At 23.7% G+C, this 27,482-nt stretch overlaps 4 protein-coding genes across 5 annotated transcripts; 2 read left to right on the forward strand and 2 right to left on the reverse strand.

The window, feature by feature from the left end:
• Positions 1-869: 869 nt before the first annotated feature.
• LOC113550069 (39S ribosomal protein L51, mitochondrial) lies at positions 870-22,004 on the reverse strand. Of its 2 annotated transcripts, none has more exons than XM_026951680.1 (2): positions 21,878-22,004; positions 870-1,626 (listed from the first exon to the last, which is right to left on the reverse strand). In XM_026951680.1, exon 2 carries the CDS (start codon positions 1,614-1,616, stop codon positions 1,131-1,133), a length of 486 nt encoding a protein of 161 aa, XP_026807481.1. In that variant the 5' UTR covers positions 1,617-1,626; positions 21,878-22,004; the 3' UTR covers positions 870-1,130. The 2 variants fall into 2 exon arrangements, with proteins under 2 accessions (XP_026807481.1, XP_026807480.1); XM_026951679.1 differs by lacking the exon at positions 21,878-22,004 and adding an exon at positions 1,759-1,917.
• Positions 3,110-10,560, forward strand: LOC113550065 (jouberin-like). Its single transcript, XM_026951676.1, has 14 exons — positions 3,110-3,196; positions 4,958-5,046; positions 5,808-5,878; positions 5,965-6,175; positions 6,382-6,479; positions 6,556-6,766; positions 6,832-7,099; positions 7,184-7,378; positions 7,449-7,656; positions 9,037-9,149; positions 9,213-9,445; positions 9,704-9,863; positions 9,940-10,196; positions 10,286-10,560. The coding sequence occupies exons 1-14, from the start codon at positions 3,110-3,112 to the stop codon at positions 10,491-10,493; spliced, it is 2,409 nt and encodes an 802-aa protein (XP_026807477.1). The 3' UTR covers positions 10,494-10,560.
• Positions 14,193-22,180, forward strand: LOC113550066 (serine protease Hayan-like). Its single transcript, XM_026951677.1, has 7 exons — positions 14,193-14,385; positions 19,785-20,726; positions 20,789-20,949; positions 21,009-21,115; positions 21,282-21,544; positions 21,630-21,796; positions 21,885-22,180. Exons 1-7 carry the CDS (start codon positions 14,313-14,315, stop codon positions 22,050-22,052), a joined length of 1,881 nt encoding a protein of 626 aa, XP_026807478.1. The 5' UTR covers positions 14,193-14,312; the 3' UTR covers positions 22,053-22,180.
• LOC113550068 (palmitoyltransferase ZDHHC16) lies at positions 21,909-27,441 on the reverse strand. The gene is made up of 9 exons (XM_026951678.1): positions 27,310-27,441; positions 27,073-27,220; positions 26,799-26,990; positions 26,613-26,730; positions 24,376-24,557; positions 24,196-24,307; positions 23,947-24,139; positions 23,030-23,148; positions 21,909-22,048 (listed from the first exon to the last, which is right to left on the reverse strand). The coding sequence occupies exons 1-8, from the start codon at positions 27,330-27,332 to the stop codon at positions 23,031-23,033; spliced, it is 1,086 nt and encodes a 361-aa protein (XP_026807479.1). The 5' UTR covers positions 27,333-27,441; the 3' UTR covers positions 21,909-22,048; position 23,030.
• Between the last annotated feature and the right edge of the window lie 41 nt (positions 27,442-27,482).

Below are 27,482 nucleotides of genomic sequence, written 5' to 3' on the forward strand. Positions count from 1 at the left end.
ATATCTAAGTGAATATTGTAAATAAACCAGAATTTTATTTTCATACATTATTTACATTATTTATAACATAAAATACCAAGATAAAAATAATTAAAAAACTATACACGATGTACTATAAGTCTACAACAGGAAAAAATTGTTTGTTAGACTACACTGTTCAATATGGTTAATGAGGACATATTTAAATCCATTTTCCATAATTTATTGTATACATTCTGCTGAAGTGACTAACACTATTTCTTCAATTCATGCCATTGAAACATATCAAAGTTAGGTATTGAAAATATTTTTTTTTACATAATATGAAATCATTATGAAACAACATTTAAATAAATTATATTTTTCTGTTACACAAGACTACTTTATTACACAAAACATCACAATACTATTGCTCAAGACTATACAAATTTTCCACTATAATATTCACAGACAACATTATTTATTTTTAACAAATTAAGCTTAATTCTTTAAATAGAATTCTAAAATGCGTACAACGTTAAGTATATTAATATAAATATTAAAAAGCAAAGTTTTGTTACAATGATAAATTAAATTATGGAATAGTTTTTTATGTGCATAAAATGTTAAAATGTTATGTTAAATCAAACCTTCGCTTTCTATTCAGTCTTAGTAGTGACCCATATAATATTTAATAGATAAAAATTAAGTGTAAAATACTAAAATAATATAAACACATTTTTAATTTTTAAATGTGATTACTTTGTTAAAATCAGCAAGACTACTTTTAACTAACAAATTATGTATAGGAAAAAATAATAATATAGCAATAGATCATAATATGTAGTAGTCAATTTGAACAATGGAACATGGTGTTTGAACATAGTCTTATATAAAAGGAAAATATCAAATAAATGCATAATAATGAATATTTATTAGTATATAGTCAAATTAAAATTTTTTTATTACAATGCTTTTTTACTTAATAGGCATCTGAACACAAGTAAACTGGTCCCAAAGAGAGTTTAATAAGTTTTTGATACAGATTATACAGAATAATGCACATTTTAATGGTTTTATAACTGTTTGTTATTTATTAAGTTTTTCTCTTTTTTACCATATACAAATCATTTTAAATACTAATTTTTTATGTTGTTTAACATACTAAGTTATTATTTTTCCATTCCAGTTCTAGTTTTTCTATTTAAGAAAGTATACAAATATTTGATTCGCTTTTGCATTAGGCTCCACTTTGTTGGTCTAGCCAATGGATATACACCATATCGTAACATTTTTCTCTTTCTTAATAATATTTGAAATTCATTGCCTTTAACGCCTCTCAACCACGATGGTACATTGTATAGTACTCGGACAGGATGCACGGATTCATCTCCTAAAATATCAATGTAATCGTTTTGTCCAAAAAGAGCTCTGCGTTCATTCCAAACATCTTTAGGCCTATATATGGGCATTGGTAATTTATTCTTTTCATCAGCCGATCTTGGCAATAGCCCAGATTGGAGAATTTTATCATCATTATAACCATATCGTCGAATTAATGGTCGAGCACCTTGTTGGTCTTTCCAATATCGATGGCGAACTGGTTGTATATTAATTTTTGAACATGAAAATTTCAGCGTATTTACTAATGACTGCATAATTATTTATCTGGAATCAAAACATTAATAAACTAAACAAAGTATATAACTAACAATAATAATATTAGAAAAGTTTTCATGTATTAAATGTTTAAATGCATCGCAAATAATAAATATTAACATAGAAAAATATAACTCTTACATTGTGAATTCTTGTTCTGTTAAAGAAAATATATACTTAAATTTATCTATTTTAGAAGTTGATAATTTAAAAAACTTAAATAATTGAATAAATATTTAAGAAAACACGTTCTAAAATGTAATTAATTATGAATTATTTCATTCATATCTGTTTAATGTTTAAACATTAAATATTAAAATGTGATAAATTGATAAGAGAATATTGGTTACTATCAGATCACGGTTATCACCGTGTATCAGATATATTTTTTCCAAGACTGTGGTATCTTGTTCTGTGGTGGTATATATCAATATCATAGACATATAATATGTCTTGTACTCTTGTCTTGTCTAGTTTATAGTGACTTTATACTTTTATGGGTCTATGACTATTGTCTATAATTTAAAAATATAGACAATCTAGTCAATAATATATATATATATATATATTTTAATAAAATGATTTAATTTTGGAAAATACTATACTACTAGATTTGATTTGACTTATAATTAATCCTTTAACTAAATGCGATCAAATCAAGAGGTCCATTTTAAATTCAAATTGGTTTAAATAATTAGTATTTAAAGGGAAATAATGGTAACGCAGTTATGCTATCTCAGTTGCGATACCTACCACTAAAAATAGAAGAAAAAAAGTTATACTTAAAAATTATTTACCATAAATTATAAATATAATATAAATCTAAATTAATCTAACTATAAATTGTAGTCTAAAATTATTATAATTAATACTTATTGTTAGAACTGCTAATTAATACTTATCCATATCTGATAACACCTATGCTTCAATTAATATATACTATTAATGTTTAATTATATACCTAGTTAGATAGACTTCTAAAATGGTCATGAAAATTATTGCTTATTAGTCTTTAAGTTTAGTTATTATTTTATACCCATTCTTATTTATTACAGGCTAGATCTTATTAAATTATATATATATATATCATATATTATAAATATTATTCACTAAAACTAGTCAAATTATTCAATCATAAATAGCTAAGAAAGGAATTATTACTTTATTATAATAATAAAAAGTATTTATTTAACAAAATATTTAATAAAGATAGACTAAAAATATATTTTTTAAAAGTATTGTTATTAAAATGTATGTATTACCATAAGAATGTAAACAATCAATTGTTTCCATGGTGATATATCCACTATTACTCTACAGTTTACACATTACACAACCATAACAATAAGCCAACAATTATTAAATACAATAAAATGATTTAAATGTAGATAGTTATTGTTATTATATATTAAAACAGTAAAAAAGTACAAACAATTAATGTTAAAAAGTATTAAAAATTATATATCTTTCTTCAACATAGGTATAATAAGCAATGGACAAAGATCCAATGATTGAACTTACTGAATTTCATAATAATTTATATGGCCCTATATCAGATTCTAGAGAAAATTTAATTGAAGTAAGTTTAAATTTATTAAATTTCTTTTCTTTAACAAATATGATAATTAAGTAAAATGTATATTATCTATTACAATATTATTAATTATTATGATATCTAACAACTAACATAAATCGAAGTTTTGGATATATGTAGGTATATACATATGGTGATTAGACAAACTCTTTTTCATAGAACAGTACTTTTTTTTATGCATTATCCTAATTTCCTTGAGAATAATGTGAAGTACTTGGAGTTATACTCATTTTTTAAAAATATTATGGACTAATACAGTAATACATGTTAATGTTTTTTTTTTAAATTTGATCATTCATTAATATTTTATGGATTCTATCTAATGTATATTAAAACAAGATAGTATTTTGTCATTTTAGTATGCACCAAAGTTAAACATAATGCCTGGATCGATCAACATAATATAATTAAGTAATATCAAAGAACATTGCTATTAGCTATTAATAAATTAATAATATATGGTTGTAGTAGCATGGTTATTTCATATGTTATATGTTTATTAATGTACAATCACATTGCAGAATATAATAAGGCATAAAATAATAGTTAACAAACAATGTAGTTTTAAAAATGTTTACAATATTTTTAAATTATATAATTAAAATTTTTATTATTTTCAATAATCATACATTAAAATATTTCTCATATTTTTAATTTATTAAGTTTCAAAGTATTTCCATCATAAAGAAATACATCTAATAAATTGTCATAATATGAGGTTATACTTTAAAATAATTTGTTTTTTAGTTGATAAAATAGAAATAAAAATAATAGAGTAATTAGATAAAAAAAATTATTTATATAGATGATGTATAGACAAAATAGATAGATAGTATAAAATATACATAGGCCAATAATTATCCCAATGGACTGGTTTTCTTATGATAAAGGAACAAAGTATTAAAATGTACTTTACTTTGAATTTTTATATCAGATCACCATATATTTATATGCAAAAAAAAAAAACATTTGAAATTTTGATACAGAAATTCAATAAAATATGGTAATTCGTATAAACTATTATTATAATATATTAGATTCAATTTCTGATATATTTTGGTATTAAATAAATAAATTTTATTATTTTTTTACTGAAAAATATTTACAATATGTTTACCTACATTAAATACAATATGATTAAAGTTTTTAAGCATAAAAAAAATGTATGGATTTTACAATACAACAGTTTAATTTAAAAAATAGTTGATTGACACTACTTCTAATATTAATTTAGTTTTTGTTTTAAGATTTACTTATATATTTATTTAAGAAAGATAAATTTAATCATTAAGAAGGTTTATGGATCATTTAGCTTAAGCTGATAAATATATTTTATATCATAAAAACAGAAAATAATAATGTAAAAACAAAACTTATACAATTTCTGTCAATTGTGTTTCCGTTTTACAAAATTCATAAGGTATCTCTAGAACCTGAGACAAACTATCATCTGACCATCCAATGCACCCAAAGCTTACTTAATAATATAAATATTATTACTAAAAACATTTTATTGTACTAAATTCATTGCCTAGTACCCATTATTTACCTACCCATCAATTTTGGTCGCCTTTTGCCAATTGCATTAAAAAAGCCTACTTTGACTTGCCACTGCTTTAGGATATCAGACAAGTTATAAATATGTAATTTTACAATAGTCAGAAATTAGAAAAATATACTAATGATAATTAATTTTATGTAAATACAACTTTTTTGTTCTTAAAATTAAAATTATTTATTTTTCAGAAACCACCACAAATTAAACCAAGAAAAAAGAAATTATTAAGTATTAATGATACGCAGTCAATTGGATCTAGTTCCAGTAGTAGTGAGAGGTTCCTATTTTTTTTTATAAGCACTCTTTTAATAAATCATAAAATTCGTACTAATATATATGTATAAACAGTAAAGTATCTTAAGTCTATTAATGTCTAAAAATATACTCATTATAAATAGTTTTTTAAAACAATTAAAATCAAAATATAACACAAGTAACTTTAATAAATTAAAAAACAATAATTATTTATTTATAATACTATAGGTTGTTTATAATGTTAGGGTCACTTAAAAAAAAAAATTAAATTATGCTATGTTTAAATATCTTTTTTCACTGATTTAATAGTGGCAAATTTATATAAGTTTTAATATAGTTCCTATACTTTTTAAAAGTGGTCATATTATAAACCTTATCAGATTCAATATATATAATATCAATAAATTTGACATTTTTTCATGAATAATGATGATCTCAAATATTTCTTTTCTGTTCTAAATCAGTTAAATATGATAGTGATTAAACTCTTTAAAAAACAAATTATTTATAATCATTAATAACTATTTTTTATTTTTTGGACAATAAGTAATTAATATCTTTCCGCCTCTCAAAAGTTGCAGACTAAAACACCTAGATTAAAGTGGGGTTGTATGTAACTATAATTTAACTTAAAATAATGACAAACAACATTAATATTTTAAGCCATTGATTTATTCTAGAGTAATAATATTAGAGTTATAATATTTGATAACTAATAAGATATTAGTTTTTACAATATGTTTATTGTTTAATAAAAAAAGAAAATTGGGTAATTTTATACAGAAATGGCTCAGAATTATCATCAGTTAGCCACAATTCATCGCCGTTGTCACAAGGTTGGCAAAACCATAAAAGTAATTTCTGTAATACTATTATTATATGTAAATGAAGTGTAAAACATAATTTTAATTTATTTATTAAAACAATTTTTAAATAACAGATAACAGTGGGGTGCCTATGCCAGTACCTGTACCTCGTCCACGTTCAATATCAAGTACTAATGGATCTAGTGTAAGAAGTTTATCTGCTAATAGTCCAATATCACACAAGAGTAGTTTAAAAGACAGTCGATCAGTAACACCAGAAAGTGTATCCATTGAATTAAGTGACAGTGAAATCACTGACAATTCTAGCAGAATAGTGCCATCAAAGTATAATATAAAATCAATCAATTTTTGATTTCATTATTTTTAAGGAATATTTAGTTCTAAATAATTAATTAAAAAATATTTAGCTTTAAATTCATATTTACACATAAAAAATATAAATTAATCATTAAATGATTGATTATAATTAAATACCACATAATTTGAAGTTTTTAATAGTATAATTTCTAATATAATATATATTTGATTAGAGTTATAATGAAAGAAAATAAAGAAAAAAATGACATTGAGCTTACAGCTGCATTAAGTAATGATGCTTGTTTAAGCATTTATAATGCAGAAACAAGAAGTAATATTTTTTGGAGTTATTTTACAACAATTTTAATATACATTTTATAATAATACATTTTTAAATAAATATTTAGATGAAAATGAAAACATTAAATTAGAAATTTATATTCATCAAACAGATGTATTAAAAGTAGATACAAGAATAAGACATCCAAGTGTTATAATTTATATTATCGATACAACTACATGGGAATATCTAAAAATAAGCGATGCAAATGTAACAAATCAAGAAAAAACTTACATTAATCCAATTTTAACAAAAGAATTTGATTTTAAATTTCACAAGTAATATTTAATTATTAATATTTTAATTTAAATGCATTAAAAATAAACTTAAAATGTATGTCTAGAACAATAATACCAAACTGGGATGAAAAAGTGGTTTATACTGAACAATTTAAACATATCATAACAGAGAATACAGTAATATTATTTGAGATTGTAGATTTTACTGGAGGTATTCGACCTCTAGTATCAATGAATAATTGGCATAGAATAGCTTGGGCATTTATAAGACCAATTGGATCAAATGGAATTACAAATATAGGAAAACAAATAAGACTACAATTATATAAGCCTGGACCAAAGCCTAAGTCTTTTCACAAAAACTATCCAACAGTAAGTATCCATAAAATATAAACTATAAAATATAGTATAATTTATAAGTTAACTTGTGAAATAAATCAGTATGTATATATTTAGGTAATGTATTGGTTTAAAAAAGGAATACTAAAAAAATATCCAAGTACACTTTATATTAGTTTGAATAAAGTAAAACATTTTGGTGTAGCTGACAAGGTATCAGAACACAATCAACAAGAATTCATTTCTATTAAATCTAGTTCACAAAATGATCTTAATTCTGACTTAATCAATTCAAGCCAAGAAATGTTTCAAGTATAAATTTATTAAAATTTTAGGCTTCATTTATTGAGAAATAAATTAATAATATTAATTGTTTTAATAGGAATACAATATTAAGTGGAAACGTTTTCCTGGTCAAAAATGTAAAATACCAAATTCTGAAATAGTGAAACTTCAACCAAACTTAGAAGGATGCATGTATTTAAAATTTAGTTATGATGGTTTAAAACTAGCAGTTGCTACAGGAAAAAATATAAATATCTATTCAGTACCCGGATATAAATTGCTTAAGCAGTTAATTGGCCATCAAGGTATGTTATAATAGCACTTTATGAGTATATGGGCATTTCAACTTAGTGTTTACACATTATATATTATATAATATACATTTATCAAATCAAAATGTTCTTTTAATCCATTTAAAATTGTATAATTTTATTATGATTTATGAGTCTTATTCACCTAAATTAATGTTGGGCGATTGTAAATTCCACCAATTTACAGGTAGTCAATTTCAACATGTAAATTTCACCGATACTACAATTGTATGCCTAAAGACAGTATTATTTACACTTAAAAATCGTATTTTTTTTTATCAGGGTATACATATTTATTAGTATAGATTATAGATGAATACAAACTAAATAATTTATACTAGTTATAGTATTATTGGATTTAATGACCTAAACTAAATATCCAATTAAATGACTATATAATTAATATAAATTAATATAATATGTACGACGTATTTCTTAAAATTGGTTTAGATTCATCAAATTATATACCTACGATGATTTTTTTTTTTAATTCAAATTAATTTATAACAAGAATATTTTTTATGAATAACCTTATGTTACAAATTATATACATAATTTAATAGGGCTGACGGTATGACGATATGAGAACCGGTACCAATATTTAATATTGGAATACCGTTATATCGATGACTAAACGCGGATATGAAATACAAATTTTCAATTGTACGATATGTCGATATTACAAACGTCAAACAATACTTGATCAATCATCGGTATATATTGAAAAATAAAAAAATAAAGAGATCTTATCAATTAATGTTAGGCTATAAATAAAACACTATGTAAAATCTAAGATTTTGAATCATTAAAACATGAATATTTTTTTACTTAACTTACTCTTAGTTAAATGAAAAAAAAATATTATGTTTATATAATATAAGTATAATAATTTTAACTCTGTTATATTTTTTCAATATTATATTAAATATCAGTGATTGGAAAATCGTTTTATCAAAAAAAGGTAGTAAAATATTGTAATTGTAAAATTCATTTCACTTTGAAACTTTAATTATAATAATTACCTAACAATACAGTGATTCATTTATCATGAACTGTGCAACACCTATAAGCAAATGCAATAAATAAATAAATTAAAAAAATATATATATAGGTATTTCAAAAATAATTAACAATTAATGTTAATGGCTCCTATTGCTTAATAAATGATAATCATAGAAAAATGTAAAAAGTAGATAATATTATTATGTTTTTAAAGAATTTAAACATTAAAAAACAAATTAATAATTTCTTGAATTTTCTAGGATAGGTACTAGTATATTACCAGATCCGCGATAAAAGAATCACGCTATATAAATATAATGCATTTAGTATTATATCTATTACGATTTACGATCATTTTTTATATTTTGACAGGTTTAGTATATACATTAAGGTGGAGCAATGACAATAATAATTTATTAACAACTTCTTCCGATTATACTGCTTGTGTTTGGACACTAAAGAATTACAACCAAACAGACTTCCAAGTATGAATAATTAAATAAATATTACTATAAAAAATAAGTACTATAAAAATATATTTTTTTTAGATTCTTCCGCATCCGTCATATGTATATTGTGCTGAATATAATAACGCGGTTATAATAACTGGATGTTACGATAATATATTGCGATTATGGATTTCCACCCATAATAAATGGACATTGTGCCAAGAAATGGAATTTCACAAAGGTTTCATATCAAGTATTACTCTATTGGAAACTATAGTACTTTCGGCCGATAGCCATGGGTTAATTATCGAATGGACACTCGAAAATAGTAGGTAGGTTATAAAATTATATCAACATATAAATCGCTAATAAATTTGATAAAATTAGATAAATGAAAAATGCACGTGGACCATATAATTATGTATAATTTACACCTCCCACGAAATATTTTCAAAAAGCAATTTTTGAAAACATTGAGTAGATTAATTTGACATTTTTTATTTTTGGCCTTCATCAACAATTTACCCGTGCCCGTCGCTCGATAATTATATATATATATATATATATATAATGCATAAATATAATTTTAGACTTGAACTAAAAAGAATTATATCAGTACCCGAAATACGACAAGTCATAATAAGTAATATAATTTTACATCCAGCCGGTAAACGACTTCTAATTCAAACCAGAGATAGTATTTTACGAATGATGGATTTACATACAACAGCTATCATACAGTGGTTTAGGGTAAGTATTTAAGTCTACGCATATCTTGGTTCACTTTCACATTGGTCTTGAGAAATAAAAATGATAACTTTGATAGGGTGGTGTAAATAATAAAGTACAAACAGGATGTGTATTAAGTCCTTGTGGTAATCTTGTGTTTGGCTGTGGAGAAGATGGACTAGTTAATGTTTGGGAAGCGTATACTGCTAAACAATTGGCATTTTATACAAATCGTCAAGATTTAACAGCAGCCACTAGTAGCGCAGTAGATTACCATCCACATGATCATATGATAGTATTTGGAGTATATACTCCAAACAAAAATTCACCCATTTATGTTGCTCAATATAAAAAGTAAGTTATCTACTGTTTTATACATAATTAAGAGAAAATTTAATTATAAAACTATAAATTAATATAACATAATAAAATATATATTACAGAGAAAATGAAACGGACATAGGTTTGAGGTTTTTGATTCCAATAGAACATAAACAAAAAGTATTTGAATACATTAATCACCAGACAGCAGAATATGAATATTTAAATAAATTAAAAACAAAGGAACATGATAATCAACGCATGATGCCATTAGTCAATATAATAAAGAGGATGGATAATGTTTTAAATTCATTTAAAATAAAAGAATAATACAATGTATTCGCGAATTACTGCAGTATTACACTAATACCAATTAACAAATTAATAAAAATATGGCCAAAATATTTATTTTTTATAGCTTATTATATACTATATTTTTTATGTTGTTTTTTTTATCAAAATATTTAATGTTAACAAAAATTGTTTACAAATAAGTGTTTTAATCATTAATATATCTATATTTATCTATTTTAAACTAGATCAAAAACCTTGTGGAGTAATAGAATAATTACAGTGTATAATATACATATGAAAAACATCGAAAATACAAAAATCTGAATACCTACTATAAATATTCGAATATTTAAAAAATTTGAATATATATATATATGTATGTATTATGTATGAAAATTATATTGTGTAAAGTAAAATCATTGATTATAAACAGAAAAATATGGTAAATATAACAATTTAAGTAAAATTTAAAAATACTAACCAATAATATCTTTAGATTAGAACAAAATAACTAATATCGATATTATTCATTTAAATATCAAAATTTGAACTTCAAAAATTCATAAAATTATTTTGCTTACATATTTTTTTATATTTTTAGTTTTACTATGAAATACTTATGAGGAATCTTCAGAATCTTGTATACAAAATTTGAACCTTAGTTATAAAAATTGAAGATTTTATTAATTACAACACATTACCATGATTTAAAAAATTTATGTTAAATTTTGAACTTAAGATTCTTATAAAAAAAATTAGTGCCAATGTATTATTATTATTAAATTGCTGTAAAAGGAATTAATGAAGATGCTTTCAATACATCTTCAAGCTATTTGAATTGTTATCAAAAATAAAAAATAACTAAGCAAATTTGAAAATTTCATTGAGTTTAAATGATAATTAATGCAATGATGGAATGTTTCAAAATTTTACTTGTATCTTTGAACTTTAGAGTACACCAAACTACAAAAATAACTTGTGAATAAATGGTATTTTTCATTTAAATAATGTCAAAATATAAATTTCAGTTGCTCATAAATAATTATATATATAATGATATATTCTATCTTTTATTTTAATTTCTAAAAAATAAATTTAAGGTGAATATCGTATCAAAATTTAAAAATTTAGGTAGTAAGACCATTGACCAGTCTTCAACCTTTTTGGACTCACAACGCACTTTTTTAGGCCTACATTTTTTGTGACCCACGTAAGCTTTGCATAAAAACAAAAACCTAAAATTTCTTAAACCTTTATAGTGATATTTTATAATTATTATAACTGAATAAATAAAAATTATAATATAATATGATATTATATTATAGAATATAGATTGTATAAACTATATTTTCATATACATATTTGACATTTATTTCATTTATTAAACTTAATTTATTATTTAAAAAAAAAAACATATAGCAACACAATTTTAAAGCTTATGCGACACAAAAATAGGTCGTAATCCACCGGTTGAAGACCACTGCATTTAGATGATAAAACTAAAAATTGTATAAACATTTAATAATTTTTATAGACATGTACTACAAAATAATTTGCAACTTCTTATGAATTTCGTATAAATGTTAACGTTGAATGCTTTAAAAAAATTTTGTTTTTGAACTTTTATAGTTTGATATAGGTACTAATTGTTCTATACTTTGCCTTATCTTGAAATACATTCTTTTTATAAACTGTCTAAAACATGACTAATTATCATCATAATTCATAGTCTAGATTTATATCTAGAACATTTATCTAAATTCATCGACAATAACATCAGGTTCTTCCTTTTATGATTATTATATGAACGTTATAATAACCGATAAAAAAATTAGCATATTAAACATAGAAGTTTTGCCATAATCTTTAATTTTAGATAGTTAAATACTCAACGCTGTATGTCAATATAATCGGTGTCTTTATAAATAACATATACTGTGTTATAGTGTATACGATGTAAAAATAAATATTGACCTTTCAAATATTTAAATATATGTATGAGTTAATTTAGAATAAACGATATGTGTAAAAAAGTTATAAAAATTAAAATAAGCAAAAAAAAGCAATGTTACAGTAAATAAAAACTCTATAAAAAGCATAACAATAACTAACAAGTAATAGCAAAAAAAAAAAAAGCATTCATTATAATATTTTATCCTAGGTAAAATAAACTATAGTCGAATTCATAGCTATTGACATAGCTTCATATTCTAGACTTAGACTGATAGAAAAAAAGTAAACACCAACAAAATTCAAACTGGTTATAACAGTGATATTTTAGTAAATACATTTTTGAGTTGAACTTTAGTAGAAAGAAGATATCCATACCCAAAAAATTTCATCTTTCATAATCATTGTAGGAACTCGGGAACTTTGGAGCGATTGTTTAGATGTCGAATATTAGCAAATGTAGGTTTGACTGAGGTCTCAGAATCGTTTTATTTTATTATTGTGATGATTCATTATTATTTTTATAAATTTAATAATAAGTGAGTCAAACGTTTTTTTAATTATAAGTTTGTAATTTTTTATACCTATTTTATTTTGCGTAATTATGAAGTATTTCCGCAAACAAAAATTTGAAAACTTTATATATGTCCTATTATATACAGAAAATATGGTATTTTATTAATAGCTATTTTAATTTCTGGGATACACTAAAGTTAAAATATTTTTCGATAATATAGGTATGTTATATTTTATATAAGCTTTTGAGTTAATTTTTGTAAAAATGTATGTTTCAATGATCACTTAAGAATTCTGATGCCATTTAAGAGGACGTTATACCCACAGGTGTTGTTTCTGTCTTTCTAATGTAGATCATAGCAAATTTTCGTTCAGTAGAACACATTTTGTGATTTCAGTTTTGATATTAGGATCAATTTACCTATTATAAAACTTAAAGGTAATAATGTTATCTAGGGCATCTCATAGGCTTTTATTGGTATTTTAATTTTTAAGCGAGTTACAAGCATTTTAAAGTTTTAATATTCTACATAACCATAACTCACTTAAAAATTAAGATATCAATAAAAACCTATGAGATGCCCTAGATAACATTATTACCTTTAAGTTTTATAATAGGTAAATTTACTCAAATATTAAAACTAACATCACAAAATGTGTTCTGCTGAACGAAAATTTACTAATCTACATTAGTAAGACAAGACAGAGACAACATATGCGGGTATAACGTCCTCTTAATGCCAATATTTTATATCAGAAGTGCGTCAACATGTTTTTCAAGTAGAATTAATTGCATTATACCTGTTGTCGTAATTTCATTGTGCTCTCTTAAGTTTCTAAGTGGTTTTACAATTTATAAAAATATGTTATTTACGCCATTAAAGACGATATTTTTCTTCTTTTAGCATTTTATAAAATAATAATATTTATTTAATTTTTAATTGCAGAAAATAAATATAAATGCGAAATAAGTACAGCATAGTATATATAATTTTGTATTCAAATAAACTTTTTCTAAAAACGGATATTATGTATGTTATGACTTATGATGATTATTATTCAAGGTTTTTCCAAAAATACGATAATTCATTTCCTATAACAGGCCTTAATACACGCTATCCTCGTTTATGAATAAGTGGTAGGGCAACAAATATAATTAAATATCTGCACATAAAATGTATGATAAAGTTTAGGGGGGGAAACCAGAATAGATTTCTGTTCATTTTGTTTATTTGCTATCAATTTATTGCAAATGGTCGTTAGTCACGTTATACAAGTCAGCATACTAGTAGTGTCAGAGTGCTGTATATTAAATATTATACTACACACATATCAATAAATATAATTATATGTTATCATTGTTCTTGTACGAGTAACGAAAATAATAATATGCGTTGTATACATATCTGGAAAGCAATCGGTGCTTTGGTTTTTGTGAATTATTGTCAGGCACTTGAGCAAGGTACGTCGTGTGGAGAATATTTTTTAATTTCAAAATTATGTTAAAATTTTAATCAAAAAAATGAGCTTATAATTTCTAAGACATTTATCGAGTTTTATGTTTTACATCAATGAAATCTATAAATTATTATTATATTATATTACGACTATATTGTTGAACATAGACACATGTTATATGCATATACATAGCCATAGAGGTGATGCGAAAAGTATTATAGCTTATTATTACTCTATCCATTATACCTAACCTATAGGTATTTAATTTTGCAAGCTACATCGACACTCACCTTTTCCTAAGCAAAATTTGTAATATAACATACAAGTATAAAGTAACCGTGAATAGATTACTTAATAAATTTAAACACCGATAATAATTGGTTACTTTATTGAATTAATATTATGCATCGCGGTTAGAAAATTTAATAAATCACCCACTCCTAAATATTTGTACTGCATTAAAAATTGTAGGTACATAAACTCAAGCAGTCAAAAATCAAACCACCACTGTATATAAAAACAAAAGTATGTAGTTAATACATACATAATATATACAAAAGGAACTTATCGCTTATATATAAATTTCTCAATTTTGTAGTTTTCGCTTTAATATTATAAATATTCAATTAGGCATATCTTCCAAGTACATGCAACGTATACATATGGAATATAAATCTACAAAACATATAGTAGGATTTTAACCAATTATGGCGAATTCAAACTGAAATTCCTGATTCACTTTCCCGGTTTGATTTAAATTATAATATCCCTACATGTTTCATGCCAGTCATATTATGCGTATTAAATGATGTGAATAATTATTATAACCTTGCAAAATATTTTATTTTAAATTTAGATAATGTTAATATTGTACTTTAAACTAGGGTTTGTATTTATATAAAATATAAAAATAAATAATCAAAATACCTATATGTACATTATTAAAAATTAATGATTATATTAAAAAATATGAACGACGATGTTTAGAAGGTATCATGGTATAATTTGTTAAGAAAAAAATTTTAGTAACCGGGAAAAAATAAAATCAGTTTCACCATTTCCTGTAACATGTAAATTGTATATTTAGGATACAGTAATAGTTGTGAATTTTCGATACTTAGTTGCATACACACAGGAAATAAGCTTATATTTTATCTATTTGTTAGTGAGAGTTTAATGATAAATTTACTAAAATAATAAATTATTTTAACAGTTTATAATCGTTTATCATTAAATATTTTAACTTAAAATAAAAATAACTTTTAAAGTTTTTTTCATTGATTACAATCTTTTTAAACTAATAAACTATATATATCAAACAACTCCTATCAGTCCTATCTAATTAATCCAATTGCTTAAAATCTAAAATAACACTTAAGATACAGAGACATTGTCTCATTTCGTTCGTCTCGATAATTATAACTTCCAAGTAATATATTATATAAGCATATTATTAATTTTAATTTTAAAACAACAACCATCGCGTTCAAAGAAATATTTTCATCAGATCTCGGAACCTAAAAATGATTAAAGATTTGGTTTAATTAAAAGATGGTGGTTACTTTAAATATGCTCTTATATAAAATAAAATATGCGTTAAAATTAGTTCAAAAATTTACACATAAATAAAATAGTAATACCTGAAATGTTTCAGAACACATTTTAACTTTTTTACTGTCCTAATAACCGATAAAGGTTAAATATATAATTTAATTTTTATAAACAACCAAAAACATTAAATATTTTGAGAAAACATAATTAATCATGCATTATCTAGAGAGATCAATCTGTACTTAGACATTCATTTATCTTTATTATTAAGTGTTACCATAATAACCTTTATGTCTAAACTAATGAATATACTTATTATATATGCATACGCGGCCATTAACAGCATTCCAGTAGTTATAATTATTCTAGTTTATAGAACAACAAGTCCATTTATATGCTAATTGCGTTTAATATACATATATATAGGTAATAGATTTCATATTTTTTTCCTAAAAACGATTATAATATGTATTTATTAAATGACGTATACAGTATAAATACGTTACATTTGACTTTTATTTTTATCATACCTCATAATAAATAATTTGTCTGAAACCATTATCTAAAAGTCCATCAGATATTGTGTTAAATTTACCCAGAGATTAATTGGAGGTTACATTGATATGTACACTTGTTAGAGTTAATTTGCCTTCGTGTTCTAGGTAAACCCAAACTTCAGGAGTCTTTTTACTTATCAGTGAGTTGGTCCAATTTCCCCAAAAATGTCCTCCACAATAATAAATATGTGAATATGTCATTAGCGACCTTAGACAATATTAATCAATAACCATTAGTACTAATTACTAATAAGGCCACACTATTCTATCAAGTAAATAATATTCGCACATAATTTATTAATATATTATAATTTGTCAATTCTATGATATTTGTAATATATTACTGTTTTAAAAAAAAAGCAAATGGCGTTTATTTATATAATTAAAATTAGTACAGGAATATTTATTTTTTACAAGCCATGGATTAAGATAGACTTCTTTTATATATTAAATATTATAAACATAAAAATGTGTTTTTTTTATTCAAACTTTGAAATCATGTCAAATCTTGATAGGAATGACTTTTTTTTTTTGGGGGGGGGGGCTTAAGTTTTGATGGCTAATTATGACAACAAATTAAGTTTGTATTGTATTTCACATTTTTTTATTTTCAAAATGTAAGTGTTATAAGAGCGGCATTGCAAACGGTTAATGATTTTTTTAACTATCCTCCGTATTCTGGGCAGCGGGTTTATCATGGCATCACGCATATAAAATTGTATTTTCAATTAAATTAATTAAATTATTTAAATTATTGTCGTCCAACATTTAGGGGAAGGATGAGCCCGGAAGCCCCCCTTCTGACTACGGCATTGGGTGAGGTAGTGGGGTTGTGCAGAGCAGTAAGTTTTGTAAACGAATCTTTATATTTTTAGGTGTTTTTGGTAACTTAACTAGTATAACTATTACTATTACATTTTTTATTATTATTATAAATATAACAATTTACAATTTGTTTAATAGACAAACTTGATGGTGGTTAGGAATCAGAAGACGTGAGTGAGGGTAGTGGCGGTACTCCAAAGTATTATTACATACCTATTTAATACAACTATAAAAGAGTACCATTAGGATTACTTCTATTTCCCAGTAAACAGTTAGTGCCTATTAGGCGTGGATTTTAGGTTTATATATTATCTACGCGGAGGTATCGTGTGTCTAGGATTTATTTATAAACGGTTATAAGACTTAAAATGAAAAACTTATTCGATTTTCAAATTTTTTCATAGATTATTCATGCATGTCTTTGTACTAGGTATACTAGACTTTTTTGTAGTATATACTAAATGGCTAAATGCTACTCGTTTAGATGTCTATTGCCGTTTAGGATTTTAAATAATAAAAACCCAAACTTCAATTAATAACAATGGATGTAATTATATAGGTATTATAATTTTGATTAAATGTAAAATTGTACAAAACATTTCAAATGAAAAATATCAAACTTTATTTTATTTTGTCGAGAAAATATTTGAACATATTTATGATAATGTATAACAATTAATAATGCCTATTTGTCATCTGGTAATAGCATAGGTGACCAAAGGAGGACAAGTAATGGTATTTTCCTCTCCTTGGAATTCAAATATGATTTTGAAAATATTAATTGCATATATTGCATGTATTGCATTTTAGTATGTTCCTCTTGGTTCTGGATAACGTGATACATACCTAATTAAAGTTTTAATTCCCATTTCGTAATTTTAGATTCAAAATACTTGAAAATAGGTGACCAGTTTTGCTGTTCAGTAAACAATAAGACACAGCTATTGTTATTTCTATTCAAATCAAAACTTTAATTAGGTATGTATAAGTATTGTCAGGTTGAAATAGATATTTTATTATTGAAATGTGAAACAATTAATTTTTTTTTTTTGAATTATTATGAATTAAAATATAAAATGCCGATTATCAAAAAATTTTTAACTTTAGTTAAAAACTTCACTAATAATTAGATATTTACAAATTGTCATAAAAAAAAATCAGCGTTCCAATCGAGATTGATTAAATAATTACATTTATGTTTAGCTAGGTAACATAACTTATACTCTTAAAAATACAAAAATATAATTGGTTATAATTTGGTGGATTTTTATTCAATTTTAATACTATTTTTTTAAACTGTTTTAAAAAATATGATTAATAAAATGGCTATCTTAAAAATTTAGAAAACTTAGTTGCATAAAAAAATTTTATTGATCATTTTTGAAAAAAAAATTGAATACTATGCCATTTAATTCTGAATTGTCCCACTTATTAGTTATTATTTATTAAATTGATTTTCCACGGAGATACTAAGGGTAAATTTAGTGCCGACCTGAGATATTATGTCACCCCCGGCAAATTTTTAAAAGACGTTCTTAAAAATATAGCTTATACAACATTTTTATTGTTTTACACAATTTATTATTGTAGATGAATTTATTATTATAATACACTGTTATTATTTAAAAAAATTTTAAATATATAAAAAAGTCATAAGTTTTTACAATTTTTTGAGCAAATTAAAATACGCTTCCGGCGCCCCAATTCTAGAGGCGCCTCTCGGGGGGTGATACCTGTTTCCACCAAATGAGATCCACCTAACTTAATAACGTTATTTTTATATTCTGTTCTTTAAGTTTTAATTCATTAATTGAAAATGTCATATATTATATATGATATTATCAGGGCTCGGATATTATAGCACTAACAATAAATAAAATATGCGCTATAATATGACCTAAAAACGTGAAAAATAGCAAAAATAAAAATGTATTCTGTTCATAATTTAAAAAACTTATATTTATTAACTAAAGGTTATTTATGAATTAATAAGTACATTTATAATTAATTAAAAACTACTGTTTGTTTACATTTTTAATTACTGTTCGATAGGCCAATACGCCGGACTATTTAAAAATAAACTTTAATATGAACGAAAATGTGGTCTATTTTTCATATGTATTCAAAAAAAAAAAAAAATTTTAGATAATTTACAACATTTTTATAATTTTCATACCACATAATATAAACTAGATTTATGAAAATACAAAATCAAACGTTATAAAATAGTATTATACGAATACAAAAAATAGCACCAAAACTTGAAAAATAGCACTAAAAACCTAAAATACTTAAAATATGCAAAAAATAGCATTATAAAAATTCATATTTGGAGTCCCTGGTGCATAAAACAAATTTATAACTCACTCTACTATTTTTATGAGTATCCTATAATAATTAGCAAATGCTATAAAATCCAAGCCCTGGATATGATACTAATACAGTGATCTATATAATTTATTATTTACAGAACTTGGTGATGAATGTACAAACAAAAATGGTATTGTCGGATTTTGTCAATATAGAAGCAAATGTCTTAGAGATACTGATTTAGGAGCTATATGTAATTCTGAACAAACTATTATTTGCTGTGCTAAAAATGTTTTAAGAAACAAATATTTTGCTCTAAATAATGATCAAAAAGACGATCGATCAATACAACCCTCATTCAACTATAATCCTGTCAATCCTGACTTTTTTCATGCACCTGTATTACAACCAAATCCAATCACAAATATAAATTTTTTTGATTATCAAAAACAAAAAAATCCAAATTTTATAGGTAATGTCTTACATCAAAGTTTAAATACTATGGAATTTGTTGAAGACAGACCTTATCAAAACTATGAACAAGATGTAATTATAAGACCTAATAAAAATAGAACTACATCTATTAGACCCACAATTGAATATGGAATTTATAGCAGTAATAATAAACCAAATTCAAACAATGGAGATATGTTTAACAAAGACCAAACCACAAGCATACCTCAAAATTATTATAATTATCCTAATTATGAAACACAGAGACCTGTAAGTCAAAATAATAATAAATATCAAAGTTCTGTATCTCAAAGACCGAATTATAATCAATATGATAATCGACCATACCAAGGAGCATACCAAACAACTCAAAATAACAGGCCAAATTATTATACAACTCCCAAAAAACCACAGAATATTTATAGTTCAGGGAATAATGAAAACAATTCACAGCTTCCAAATAGTCAAATCAATCATAGTGGTGATGAAGGAAATAAGAGGCCTAATCAAAATCTTAATTACCATAAAACTAGTAGCAGTATATTGTTTCCTGATGATGTAGTTGACACAAAATTCACAACTACCACCAAAAAATATTATGGATATCAAAATAGCTTAAATGAAGATAGAAAACGCATCAGTCAAAAAAGTAAAATTAAAATTATGCTAGGAAACAGAATGTTAAGCATTAAATATTAAATTTTATCATAGAATGTGAAGAATATTCCAAACCACTGAGAACAACTGTTTCTGTATTGCCTCTTGCAATTGATACATTATCGAGACCAGTATCAATAGAAAAATGTGATTCAAAAGGTGTTGGATTAATTGTTGGTGGAGCTAAATCTGAATTAGGAGAATTTCCACATATGGTATAATGTGGCTGATAGAAAACAAGTTAAACATTTAATTACAATTATATAATTTATAGGTGGCAGTAGGTTTCCGCACAAGTTTTGGAAATCCATGGAATTGTGGTGGTACATTAATTAGTGAACAATTTGTATTAACAGCGGCTCATTGTACACATAGCACACTGTAAGTTGATAACTTCTTTAATTTAAAACTATCGACTAGCATTGAAAACAAAACAATACAAACTATTAAAAATATTGAATTTCTAGTTGCACAACCTTACTTTTCCTATAATATATATTTATATATATTTCAAAATATATGTTAAATAATAAATAATGTTTGACAGAGGTACTCCAGTACGAGTAAGATTGGGAGATCTGAATTTACAAAATGAAAACGATGGAGCTCATCCAGTAGAATTTTCGGTAGATGAAATCATTATACATCCTGATTATAATAAGACATCTAAGTATAATGATATTGCATTAATACGTTTGGATAACGCAGTTAAGTTTAATGACCATATTCGACCAGCTTGTCTTAACAATAATGAAAATATTGATTATTCTCATAAAGTTACTGCCACTGGATGGGGAAGCATTGAATATGGTAATTTAAGACACTCGATACTCAATATATGTATTATCAATTTATATTTTAAAAATGATGTTAAGTAATAGTTTATTTAATTTAGGTGATCGTTCTAGTGATCATTTATTAAAAGTAGACTTAGACTTAATAGATAATCGGCAGTGTAACAAATTATATGAAGCAGAAAGCAAAACAAGAACCCTAAGTAGAGGCATAATAGATTCAATGTTATGTGCTGGAGATTTGGCAGGAGGCCATGATACTTGTTTGGTTTGTTTAATTATGTTTTAAATTTAACAGAAGCAAATAAAATTTAAACAGAACACATATTTTTAATGATTAATTACTTACTATTTAGGGTGATTCTGGTGGACCACTTGTAGTAAGATCAGAGAAAAATGCATGTGTTTTCAACTTAATTGGGATAACATCATTTGGAAAATTTTGTGCAACAGAAAATTCACCAGGTGTATACACTAAAGTTTCAGCATTTTTACCTTGGATAGAACAAATTGTGTGGCCCTAAAAATGAGATAGCTTATGTATTATGATACATTCATATTTAATGATAACTTATTTTTTTTATATATTTTAAGATTTTTGTAAATATGAATAAGGCCCATTACTTCTTAAAGAATAAATAAAAATATATATATTGTCTTCTAATTGCAATGTTTCAAAATTATAGAAATATTTAATGTATTTTACTTTAATTTTGTTACATACCTACTATTTATCTAAAAACTATATACAAAACATTTATTATCACAAATATCAAAAAAGCTTAATTTGAGAAACACAATAAATGTATATCATTGTCTTTATTATTAATATCTAAGTTATTAATTTAACTACTGTTTGGACAGTTCTGTAAAACAGACACTCTTCTAAGTAGAAGAAAAAGATTGATATACCATTTTTAATCATCTAACTCTTTTCTATTCAAAATAGAGTAATACCACAGTGTATATAAAGTATAAATAATAATATAAATTAATCTAAATTCAATAAAAATTGTTTTTCTGTTGATTAAAAAGAAAAGTTTTTGTTCAAAATAAGAGATGCCCATAAGAAACACAGTTCAAAATGATAGGTATTTAACATAATTTATTATATATGCATCATAGTTCATATAATATCTTTACATAATGAATTTTAGTGTAATTCTAACATATGAACAATTTTTTTTTAAAGCACTTGATATTGAAAAAAAACAACTTTACATGACTCAACTCGGTTAAAAAATATAGTTTAAATGTGCACCTCAGTTTATAAAACAACATTGCTTTGCACAGAATGATAATAAAAGGAAGACAAAGTACCCACTCTTAGAAAAAACTATAGATACTTTTTCTCATAAATTATAACTATCAGTTATCAACCAGTATAAATCAATAACTGATTCATTTATGAAAAAAGCATTAACAGGATTTATATTACTAAACATAATATTACTTAATGATACAAATAATTATTATTTTCATAAATATATTGAACACTTACATTACATATTTAACTGTTTATAATAATAAAACACTTCAAATATATCATTTTTAGTTGGCCATATGAATCCATTTCCTATTGGTTTATGAGTTGAAGGAAATATAATATGTCTCCAATTTCTGTAAAAAGAAACATACATTTATTTTAATTTGTTATTAGTATGGACAAATTATTTATTGCACCAGATTATAAAATACAAAAGTAATTGATAAGGACTTCCTGAACCCTAATTTTTTAGTTAATTATTTTACTTTAAGAAACTGAATAATTAAAGCTAAAATTACAAAATTGATTATGCTGAATACAAATATGCTATTTTGTATGTTTTAATTAATGGTCCTTTTACACGTTTAATTTATGTAGTTTTATTTTTTTAAGTTTTTACTTTTTTGAATGACACATATAGTTTTAATTTCATATTCCATAGCAGAATAATTTCTTGAGTATTTTGATACATAAAATTCAAATCTAGGGCGAGTAGTTTATGAGTTATTCTTATTTAAAGTTTAGACAAGCGGATTAGTGGACAGACATTTTGCGGGGTAACCCCGTTCCACTCCACTCCACGTATCTAAACTTTAAATACTATAACTCATAAACTACTCGCCCTAAATTCGATTTTTATATATCAAAATATTAAGAAAATTATTTTGCTTTGGAATATGAAATTAAAACTATATGTTGTCACACAAAAAAGTAAAAAACTTAAAAAAATATAAGGATAAAAAATATTTGAAATATAATTTTTTAATAAAAACATTGTTTTTTTAACAACTTGAAACAATGTAAAAAAATATTTTTAAAAACATGAATACATTTTGAAATAATGAGTGTTTTATGATAAAAATATCACCCTGTATGGTCATCTTAACTTAAGGTTTACATGATTTTCTAATTGAAACAGTGTTTAAATTTACCTTCCACTATGAAGTCCGAGAAAGATAATCCAATTCATTTTTATACCATAATCATAAACATTAACATATTCAAAGTTTATAGCTGATAATCTTTCTGTTTCAAATTTATTTATATGCCCTTCAATACTTGTTTCACCATAACTTATTAATAGACCATGCCACGTAGTTAAAATAGCTAATGCAATAAATACTCCTGAAATAATTTATTGTATAAAATATAAATAATAACTAAAGTTGATTAAAAATTACCACAAGTTATAAAAGTTATAACCATAATACACCAAAATCTCCATTCTGCAACATAGTCAACTTCAATTTTGTGGTTTTCATATTCATCTTGAAATGTTAAAACCCAATCTGCCTAAATATTTAATAATAATATTTTGTATTTATATATTATATTTAGTCTAAATAATTAAGTTATCTTACTTTTGGTAAAGAAGTATTGATTTTAACTGGGTGTCCCACTGGATCCTCTTCTTTATAGAATACTTCTGTGAAAACTATATCAGCACCAAATGTAATCAAAAATAATGAACCTAATGTCATGTAAACCATGTAGAGAAAAAAGTAACGATGGTTATAAAATCCAACACAATTGTTTAACCAAGCTTGAGAATAAACTTAAGAAAAATATTTACATATAGTGTTTAAAATATCTATTATTAAATTATACAAATTGGTTACCTATTTTAAAATTAATAAAAATAAAAGTATTGAGAATATCTATAATCTAAAAGATTCACAAATATAGGAATCCAAATTTAAATTGTTTAGGACTTGAAATTTTCACTAAACTTACTATTTAAAAAAATTAAATCATATTGTATAAATTTACAAACAAATTAAACAGTATAATCATAATCTCAAGTAACACTTAGTATTTCGGGTAAATAACCTTGCATTGAAATGATTTTTTGATTGAACAGTGAAATGTAAAATACCTACACTTTGTGTAAAATTTTAAAATTATTCATATTTTCATATGTATCCACATGGTTTTTCAAAATTTTTAATTTACCTTTATCATCTAATTTTTTTATTTTAATTAAGTAATTTTATTTTTTCTTGTTCAATTTTATAAAATATTGATGCAAAACCTTTACCTTCTATTACAACAACTAGATTTTAAATTTATATTATTTAATTTTATGATACAAACCATAGGTATTGTTTTTATATTTTAGATCAGGGGTGTCTGATCTTTTATGAAGAATGGACCACATCATATGAGTAGAAATTATTGTGGGACATATTCATTTTAATATATTATATATTATATACAATTGATTTTTCACATTTTAAAATGAGGGCCACATTAATATAACATTTCATCACTAAGACATATCACTCACAAGATGAATATTTCATGTGGTTTTGTCCAATTTAATTTTCTTATGAATATTGACTTTGAGCCTAACTATTAATAGTTTTATAAAAATATTATTTATTATTAAATAATAAATAAGTGCATATTATTATAACATATTATTTGTTCTTTTATAAATGTGTACATATTTAAAACTTTTTAAGAGTATAACATTCTGACATTTAATTATTATTATTAGTAATAGTAATACTAAATATTGTTATTATTTTTATTAATGTAGTTTAATAAACACAACAAAATCATGTAAAAAAAGGGGTAGGTATAAGTTAATGAGTAACATTTTGCTGTACATTAGATGTTGAGTGAGTCACTATTATAGTTCTATTGAATTTGTACACAAAAACTGTTCTGAGTGTAAACTGTCTATCAACCTACATCACCTAGAGATAATCTGTTTTTGATATAGCTATTAAAGTTATTTATTTTACTTTTAGTATTATAGTAAGTAGGTTAATACAATTTTTTCTGGAAATATTGCATTTATTTTATTATTATTATTTAAATATTATAATAATAGATATTTATAATATATTATATTATCAACTTTTAAAACACAAAATGTAATAATATATTTCTATAAATACCGTAAAACAGTAAAAAAAAGATTTACAGAATCTATAAATAAATAAATAATATTTTGAAATAACTCAAAAATATTGTTTTTAAAATTTATATAATTTACATATTTCATAAAAATGTATGAGTTTCTAACTACAAAATAATTTTCTAGATTTTGTAATTTTTATAAATTTTGTTGAAATTTTAACTAAACGTCTATAAAAAATATTGTAATCATAGATTTTTGATATTTTTTATTAAGAAATTAGCAACTTATGATGATCTTTGTATTAAATTTTCTTAAAATTGTATTAAAAATATTGAAATTTTTTTTTTTTAAATTCGAATGACTGTTATTTAGTAAATTTATAGATCAAGTATTATGGATGTTATCAAATGAAAAAAATTGGAAAAAACATTTGGTCAATCCAAATTGTGTGCTTAAAATATGTGTTTAGTATAATATTAATTTAACAAATGCATGATATATATATAGCACATGTGCTACCAAGTGTTGACAATTTGAACAAATTATGTATTTTAGTATCCCTTGGATTCAACCAAAAACTTATTTTTATACAAAGTCATCTAGCTGAAATATATAGTGTTTTTCTGAAATTGTGATCACATTGTATATAGTTTAAATAAGTACTACTTAATAGACAATAGATTAAATTTTATAAATTGAGTTAAAATAATTTAAAAACATTAAGGATACGACAATGGTGATCCATTTTGAGAATACATTTGTTACAAATTGAACAATGATGTGTTCGGGGTGGCTTTGGAGAATCACACTTCTTACAAATGACTACATCATTATATATCAAACTGTTCTGAAAATGATGAAACAATTAATGTTCTTATTTATGAATTAGCTATCAAAAATAAAAACATTGTATACCAAAGTAGGAAAACCAGGTGGTGTAGTGACTCCCATATAATAATGAAATATAACATTTATTAATAACCAATTTCCAAATATTAACAAGAATACTGTTAAAAGTTTATTATTGTTCCACCAATATGGTATACCAATCCAGTAAGCTATGATTACAACAAATGTTGTTAATAAAATAACTAGAATAACCATAATCTAGAAAAATGGATTTTAATTAGATTGTATTATTAAAAATAAATAAACATTCATTTTTATAAGTACATTAATTATAACTTACTTTTCCTAAAATACTGGTATATTTATCAACAATCTTAAATAGGGGCTCCAGTAATAAATCACACGTATATTCATAATTTAAATTTTGAGTATATACATACGTAAAAAAATAATTTTTAAAACGGTACCATGATTTTTTAAATTTTGTTCTGAAAAATAATTCAAAATTAGGCAAACATTATTCCTTAATTTCTATAGTAAAATAATTTTTGATAGCAGTATAATACATTATAATTACTTTGTTTGCCTTAAAATAGACATACTAATTATTAATTAATAAATTACGCAACAAACGGAAGTTTAAAACTATATTATGTCATAAATGAATGAACTAGGTAGCTTAGTAAATTGGTAAGTAAATGTCAATTATTGTTATTGAAGTTAATTTTAAATCATTGATTGTTAGAATCA

This window comes from Rhopalosiphum maidis, chromosome 1, assembly GCF_003676215.2.
Source record: "Rhopalosiphum maidis isolate BTI-1 chromosome 1, ASM367621v3, whole genome shotgun sequence".
In the NCBI taxonomy this organism is placed as follows: domain Eukaryota; kingdom Metazoa; phylum Arthropoda; class Insecta; order Hemiptera; family Aphididae; genus Rhopalosiphum; species Rhopalosiphum maidis.